This window comes from Larimichthys crocea, chromosome I (assembly GCF_000972845.2).
Source record: "Larimichthys crocea isolate SSNF chromosome I, L_crocea_2.0, whole genome shotgun sequence".
Classification (NCBI taxonomy): Eukaryota; Metazoa; Chordata; class Actinopteri; family Sciaenidae; genus Larimichthys; species Larimichthys crocea.
Window position 1 is genome coordinate 40615173 of NC_040011.1, and position 8780 is coordinate 40623952.

The 8780-nt window shown below is 40.8% G+C and overlaps 1 protein-coding gene across 1 annotated transcript; it reads right to left on the bottom strand.

Moving 5' to 3' along the window:
* Nucleotides 1-3864: 3864 nt before the first annotated feature.
* Nucleotides 3865-8443, bottom strand: eif4ebp3l (eukaryotic translation initiation factor 4E binding protein 3, like). Its single transcript, XM_010735234.3, has 3 exons — nucleotides 7986-8443; nucleotides 5430-5606; nucleotides 3865-4463 (listed from the first exon to the last, which is right to left on the bottom strand). The coding sequence occupies exons 1-3, from the start codon at nucleotides 8116-8118 to the stop codon at nucleotides 4435-4437; spliced, it is 339 nt and encodes a 112-aa protein (XP_010733536.1). The 5' UTR covers nucleotides 8119-8443; the 3' UTR covers nucleotides 3865-4434.
* Nucleotides 8444-8780: the final 337 nt, after the last annotated feature.

Below are 8780 nucleotides of genomic sequence, written 5' to 3' on the forward strand. Positions count from 1 at the left end.
TAAACGACGTGATTGGCTGCTGCCGACAACCGCGGACCGCAGCGTCCAATCACGAGCCAGAGCGATGAGCAAAGTGCGACGTCTGACTCGTGATCATCTGACTTAATAAAAGATTAAATTAGGGCTTTGATCACCAAGTCACAATGACGAGATTTATACAGTTACACAGGTGAGTCACCAATAAATGTTAATCATTAATTGCCCAACCTTTTGATTTCACCCTTGGAATTTTTCCATAAGACCTTAAGTCTTTTTTGGAAAATTGGCAGCTACTATTATGTCATATTTATATAAGTATATATTAATTATTAACACTCTTTTGTACCTTGTTGTGTTTTTATTCACTATATGATAACAGACCTGTTTGTGTAAGGTGCAGTGCTCTCTCATTCCCAGCAGATGTCAACCTATTCCCAGTCTACTCTTCTCTGAAGTCTATGTTGCTGTTTTTGCCCTTTGGCAGGAAATGAGTTGTTGAACTGTGTGTGTTATTGTGTATGTAGGCTATGGTATTTGTCTGTATTTCATTTTTGTTTTGTTTTTTACAAATGTATTCCAATATAGATCCAGCATATGAGGGGAAATTAAGTTACCCAACATTTTAAATTAGTTTTTTACCTCTTTTTTTTTACCTCACAAAGTGTATTACAATAACAATGCTACAAAAGTGATAACAGGGGCGGTTTAACTTTCATTTAAACTAAAGCACTGAAAGGACTGAATGACTATAAACTAATGAAGTGCTTGGGTTACAAAGTGACCCAGAAACAAACCTATATAAGAGTGAGTCTGCTAAGTTTCTGGTAAGTTATGACAAGAAAGAGCCATAGCTCTGGGGCATATATATATATCAATTCAGTTGACTCAGTGTTGCTGCAGATACAGCTTGCAGAGTGAAGCATGTACGCACACCCTAATTATATACTGCCAATGGTGGACACACTGGTAAAAACACATATACATTGAATATTTTATTGTGAGTGCACGTACATATGGAGTCAGTAAGAGTAAAAGCAGCAACGCCGCAGCATAAAAATACTTCGTATGGAGGAACAGTACACGTGCGCCACGCACACATAGAAAGTGTGGTGGAGTTGCGAGGCAGGGTTGTGAAATATCATCTCAGTTCCTTCAACAGACATGACATTACATGAGTACAGTATGAATATTGTAGCATACCAGCAACCAGCCAGCATGACAGCTGCCATTGACAGTGATACTCAGTATGTGATGAGGTTTGCACAATGAGTATGTACAATAGGTGGACCTAACCTTTGACCTATGGTGGTACATGGTAAGCTATGTTTATGACTAGTACAAAGTTATGTATGGAAAAGATTGTGAAAGGTATTAATACCAGGACTGATGCAATAGTGTGGTAGCAGCCGTAACAAGACTGTAAGACTGTAATAAATAGCAAAGGAATCATAAGCTTTGTTCAAAGATTGAGACAAATACATGGCAAGTGTAATCTAAAGACCCGCTTGTGTCAGTCTCTAAATCGCTTGTCTAAATTCCTGCAATGCAAATGTTTAAGTAGACGTGTAAGTGTGTGTTCCTGTCTGAGACAAACACGTGGCTCACTTCTGCCCTTGTCCCCTCCCTGTCATGATATACGCGATCAAGCAGGCCGTGTGTTAGTTAGTGTCTGTTTACGCCGTCACCACGGCAAATCAGCCCCGAGCCTGTATACCAATAGCTTCGATGGGAGCAGATGACAAAAATAGATCCTCGTCTGGCAGTCCAAGCTCTGTCCAACCCTCTTGCAGGAAAAAGTAGAAGGGAAGCAGAGGGGGGTAGGAGAGGGGGAAGGAGATGAAAAGGGGGGATATTTTGTTTATGGAAAAGGCCAATGGGGCAGGTTTACCAGAGTTCACTGAAACTCTGGGAGGGGTGGTCTTCTAGAGCGAAGTTGTTTACAGTGCTACAAGACTGTGATTTTCCAAAACAACATTTTATGAATGTATGGCAATCATATCCAGAACCTTGTGCCACATTTACACATTGGTCACTATTTTTATTTCAGTGTAATGAGCGTGTTGCATTTCTGGATAATTAAATAAGCTGTGCCGTGTTTACATCAAACTTAATGTGGCCAGTGGTCAAATCTACAGTGGTTAAATCTACAATCACAAGATGTGCGTCATGACTTTTCAGTTATAAGAGAGCTATTCTGGGTGTCAGTCAACAATTATTTTACCTTATGATGTACCTTATGTTGACATTATTTACCACCATTGGTTTTCATCCAAGTTTTGATGGGTCGGAAGGCCTCTTGAATAGTAATGTCTGTAAAAGATGGTGACCTCTATTAAGGCATATGTACCTTCACCTTAACTTCTTTTTCTGGAGACCTTAGCTGTGTTTGTACATCGGTGCCCAGCCCAGAACAGAACATGTGATGATTACATCAGATTCAGTGTATCCGTATAAATGTCCTCCACACTTGGTGTGTGTACACACACAAGGACACTGGGACGTGTGGGTTTGGGGTGGAGTACATTCAAGTATCGATTTACGTTTTATATCTCCCTTTCTGCCAAACAGGAACTCCTTTAAAACTACATGACTGGAGCACGCAGCATTTTTCACAGTCACATGGCACCTGGCAACTGGCCTTGTTCTCACATGTACCTAGCACAAACATACACAAGACTTGTTCAAACAGTACATGAACTACTAAAACCTGCTCTTATTATAAAACAAAAAAGGTGTCAATAAACCTCGTGACAGGAAAGGATTAAAGCTAACATTTAATGCAATGCAAAGTGGTCGCCAGTCACATGTGCGGGGGCATAAGACAACAGCTGAGCAGACTGACCTAAATCACATGACGTATAGAGACCCGCTTATCTGTTCACACTTAAAGATATACATACATATAGTACCATGCATCAGAAAATGTTATGCCGTATCTGCCTCAGTGTTCATAAGTCATATACGCTCAGTAAATCCACAATTACATGTTTGGGATAAGTGCCTGGTCAAATACCAGCAGATGTCACACCCTGCCCCCTGCATTGCAGAGGGGTTTCAGTATGTCTGGCTTTTGGGCTGCAGCTGCCCTCATTCCTTAAGTCCAGACCTATTCCTACACTCAGCCTCTCTAATCTACAGATCAGCGTCTGGAACAAGCAGGCATAACGAGCCATGACCGCGGTCATAGTGGGAGAGGCTGAAAATACAGTGCACCTGGGTCTCAGTGGCTTTTAGCCTCAATTTGAACTCGTAGTTTATCATGAGCTACATCTTTTGTTTTATTAGACTTGCTGCGTTTAGTGTGATGTTTTGTTTATGTCAGACGGTGATATATATATATATATCACAGATCATTCGGACCGTTCAATATTCTATCTTGAAGAACATACATGTAGTTATGCTTATGTTTGACCTTAACGCTTATAACTTGGCCTAAAACAAAAGCTTCCCCTGCTTAATCAATTCAACACAGCTAGGCCAATGCCGCCTGGCTGTGTGAGGAGAGTTCACTCCAGCAGTGCACAAAAACATACCTCTCCATAAATGACAGTTATGCAACTTATTAACTGCTTAACGTGTAGGTTTCCATCTGTGGCCATATGCTTTTCCATTACACAATATGTTCAGGGGCAGTTAGAGACAAGATCCTATTAACTGAAATATAATACCTCCTAGCTTTATCACAGACTTACCATGTACGCCCTTACAAACTATCAATGTATGACTGAATGTTAAAATGGTCCATGCCTGAGGTCTGACACAATAAAATATTACATAATTTAATTACACTTTAGTTTGTTATACTTACAAAAACACTTCCCTATACACTCATTTATTTTTTATAGAATGATATACATTGAACAAAAAGTAAAACACACACATGACTGCTGATAATCCAGCCTTTATTTGAAATTATTCACATTTCATCTCTCCCTCCATAAAAAAAAAAACAAGAGCTCATTTTCAGTAGACCCTGATTCCCCCAAAACTGGGAGACGTCTATCACAAAGAAAGTTAGCCATCCTTTTCTAGGGGGAAATACAACAAAACAAACTGATGCCTGCAGTGAAAAACTCCTACATGTCGTAATGTAATCATCTCATATTCCCCCCAACTTAAAAAAAACAGGCTACATAGTACAATTTTCTTATTTACAAAAGATAAAAAAAGTGAAATCAAAATGGATTTTTTTTCAATCCTGCTGCAGCTCTCAAGTGAGTGAGCAACCAATCAACGCACTGAACACCATTTCTTTGCTTAACATACTCTTTTTTTTTTTAGGGTCAAAAACACCCTACGGTTTTCTAACTTTCCCGTTCTTTTTGGTTCCTCACAAAAAGCTTTTATTAAACAAAAAAAAGTGAAAAAGCTTTATATGTAATGCGTTACAGTCATTAATGACCTTGGAGGTGTTTTTAACTAATAACTCTCCACAGGAGGTAATACTTGGAGGGCTCAGATGTCCATCTCAAATTGGTTGTCATCTGTTGAAAAGAGGACAGAAGAAAAAGAAAAACAAGATTACAAGGGGAGATATATTTTTGACAGCTGGCAGTTACGGTTTGTGTTTGCACCCCAAATACAACCACACCTTAACAGACCACAGAGTTGGATGACAAAGTACAGACGTTATCAATCATTCATAACTGGCGAGACGAAAACAAACAAAAAAAGAAAAGTGTCGCTCACAAATCCAAACCCCATGACGTTATCCTGTTTACAACTGAGACACGGGAGACAGGAAAAAAAGAGGTCAACACTAATCCTCACAGTCTTTAGTTTGACAGAAGGAATCGAGGAAGGACGTGTTGATGCAGTCTCAACTTGCTCTTACGAGTCCAAACCTTTATTAGTACTGCCATGAAAAGCTACACAGGAGCATCATTGCCAAAATTAGGTAATTCATCTCCACTAAGTCGTTATATCCTTTGAGAGTGCAAGTGGAAATACAGAATATTCTGGGAAAACATGCAGTTGCTAAAAAAAACAAACTGTTGATATCTTTCATACTAACAGCTGACACTATGAGCCTAACTCATACAGGATGAAATATAATGTAGTAATTATTGAGGACTAAGCGGCTGGACTAGTTTTAAAAGCCTTTGAAAGCACAGCTCCTGAAAGACTAAACGACCAAACATGTGATGATGATGACTGGGCACTCCTGCCCCAGTCCTCAACACAGCACAACTGCTGTGCAGCAAGAACGTGCGCATAGCATTGCAGGAACACATGCTGCACCCATGTGCTGTATTAGCACATAATAAATACTCATGACGACTCATTGTGGAAACAAAAGGGTTGCACGAGTGTGCCAGTATGATATAGACACTCCTCTTATTAGATAAGACTACACGGCTGGGGGATATTTTGTACATGTTATGGTACAGACGTCTGTATGTTTGCACACCCCACTCTATAAAACAAGAACTAAATAGTGGTATATTTACCTGCAATGTCTTTTTCTTCCTCCTCTGCTTCCTCTTTAAGATCTTGCAATTTCCCCATGCTGTGTGTAGCAGGTACTGTTACACCTGGGATCTGGGGCAGACAGCACGGGGGTGTCCGGGCGAGAGGGGAGTTCCGACAGTCCAAGAGAAACTTCCTGTCATAGATGATCCGGGTACCTGTGTTCGAACGAGAAGGAAGGAAAAGAAAAAGATAAGTCTGGTGTTTAACCTGCAGTAAACAAACATCAAATCTTACTTCCTAAAAGGAAGTGAAATAAATGTGCAACATCACATGATCAAAACATGGCTTAGTTATTATTAGAGCACCTAGGCATTTCTGCAACATGTGCATCAGCAGAAGTGAGTTATCATTACGTTCTACTCGAGGGCATTTGAGGGGAAAAAGAAGAGTTGTGTGTGCTCTCGGAGGGGAGGGAAGAGGGCTGCCACTGCAGCGAATTCTAGGAAATCAGAGCACAAAACATTCTGTCTTTGAAGCATGAAGCCTTGAGATTGAAGCCACATGTTTTTCTTCTTTGACTGAGTCAAATCTTTTTAAAAAGGGTAACTTCCCGTATTTGTAAACATTTTTATATACACACTTTGAGATTTAATAGAAATGACTAAAAAGGCAGAAAAGTTAAAGCTGCAAAAACAGCCTCGGGGAGGTCAAAAGTATGTCCACTGAAAGTTTTTTTTTCTATTTCTGTTATTCTCAGAGTCTGACAGCATTATGGAAACGATCCCTGCAGACATAGACTTCTGGTAATGAGCAAGATGTTTCACTGTCAGCTCACTCCGAGGGATTTTGGAGCTATTCTTCCGTTTCTGGTTAAACAAAAAAATGCCAAATTCCATGACGTTGTCAGACACTGACACAATCTGAGCCTGTTGCCCTTACAGTGGACATACTTTTGACAGGACCAGTCTGCAGCTACCTGCCAGCCAATCGATGTGGGATTAATCAGACATATTCTATGTGGATTGTGCACCAACTTTTGCACCAATAAGAGGAGGCAAAAGGTGGGCTGACTTTAAAAGGTTAAATATTTGAATATCTTAAATAACTGTATAACATGCACACTGTCAAAATTGTAGTTTACATAGCCGAGAGCTGCTTCTCTCTCTCCGCGAATGCAGTTCACTCTGCCGTGGATACACTTTGCAGTGACGCCAATATATTACCACAAGCATTTCTTTCTGCGTTACACACACACAGCAATATCTTTAGGCATGTACCAAAGAATACATCAAGTTTGATCGACACGATAATTTAAAGCTCCAAGCAAAAGCTAAAGGTTGCCACATCTTATGTGTCGTCACCGTTTGGACTTGGGCCAACTTCAAAGTAAAAACAAAGTCATAAAGGCCATCGTGCGATAAGTTTGACCAGGACTTAAGTCAAGGAGCAGTCTGCTGGGTTGTTTTTATTTTTTATATACTTTATTTGGAGTTTGAACTGTTCTGTACAGTATCTGCTTAACCTCGCTCTACAAGGAAAAACATGTTATGTAATAACTGCACTTCATCCTGGACAAAAGGGAACCAAAGCAGAGTGGGGAGAGAGCGAGAGAGAGAGAGAAATGGGGCGAGGAAAGGGGACTGGAATGCAAAGCTATAACACAAAACGCATTACAGTGCGGACTAGTTATGTAAAAATAGGGGTCAGACCAGCGCCACATGGCAGGACCCAGTGGATTTAAATGTGTTGCACTTGAAGTAGAACACAATTCGAAACTTGTGCAGTGTTGCAACCTCCTGGATTTTTACTAGCCCTTGCTTTTTTGTGGCATTAAAAAAACAAACAAAAACATTGCTCATGTTGCCCATGCATTAGATATTTCCTCCTCCCCCCACACACACACCACCACCTCCTCCTCCTCCCCTCAACTCGTACAGAATGTTCTCTGCTGTTCCTGAAATGCAAAGCAGAGAGCGGCGGGGATAGGACGGCTTCCGATTCCTCCGCCACTGCACAGGCCAATCATTTAAGCTGTTCTGGCAGCTGGTCACATACACCCCGCTTCAAAATCGCAAGTCACGAGTTCAGACAGCTCTTGTTGTGTTTAGAGACGCCAGTGTTTTGATTGCAGCAACAAGTGACCATGTGCTCTGTGGAAAAGCATTTTTTAGTTGGCATGTGTATGCAAGTGTTATTGCAAATGTTTTGCATGTATCTCATGCAGAGTTTTAACTATTATAACATGGTTTACAACTACTTCTTCTATCAGCAGTGGAAAGTTACACATGCATGTGAAATAACTGTGTTTGTGATCACAATTAATGTATCAGCAAACTTTTTTTGACAGTCAAGTCTCGGCATGAGCATTTGTTCAGACTTTAATGTTTGTATTCTATCATCAATAACACTTTTAATCCAATGTTTTTATCCTGTTTTATGCTTGTGTGTATTCTCGCGAGATCTCATGCACGTATGCACAAACTTTTTGTTACTTTTTTTTTTTTGTGGTCAAGTTCTGTCATGTGGACGAGTTTAAGAAACATAATATATGAAACAATATTAGAGAGTTAAAGGAGTGTGTTGCTGTTTCTAACCTCCAGGCGTGGTGGAGAAGAGCGTCCCCCCGGGTGTCTGGCTGTAACAGTCGGGTAGCTGGGACCAGTCCTTCAGGGTGAGCACCCTGGTCGGGATGGGGCAGCTTTTCACTTCTTTTGCGCCGGTCGACATGCTGGTTTCTGCGGAGCTGCTGCTGCTGCTGGTGGTGGTGGAGGTGGACAAGTGTTTTTAAAAGTCCTCAAACTGGTGATATAAGGCTCGCTCACAGCCGTGAACAAAGACTTTAAATAAAAAAAATAAAGTGCTGTCTCTTTCACACCTCTGGGCTAGTTTGGTAAAAGTTCTAACTACAACTTCTAAACTGCAAAAACACACACACAGAGTCGATGGTGTCCGTTTGCTACAAGTAGCCACCAAACGCTACCATGTGCTGTATATGTAGCACTCACAGCTGCAGCAGCCACTCGTGATGTTTTTGTGCAACAGCCATGAAACACGTGGGTCCAACAGAGCACGCGGTGCGAATGTTTTCTACGTTCGAGACAGCCCACCCATCCCCACGAGGGCGGTGTTAGTTCAATGAAGCGAGTTCACCAAAAATGTCATCATCAGTTGAAATTGTGGTGCAAACATTTCTGCAGAGCCTGGTTGAATGTGGGCAAACATCAGGAAATAATCTGAGGTTTAATAATAAAGGTTTCTGAACTTTAACAAATAACAAAAACAACAACAAACAAATAATAATAAGCCTAGGAATGAACACAAATGACATCACACTCAAACTGCATGCACTTCCAACCTGAGCTTGTGCAAGATCCCTTAGAAAGTGCTTC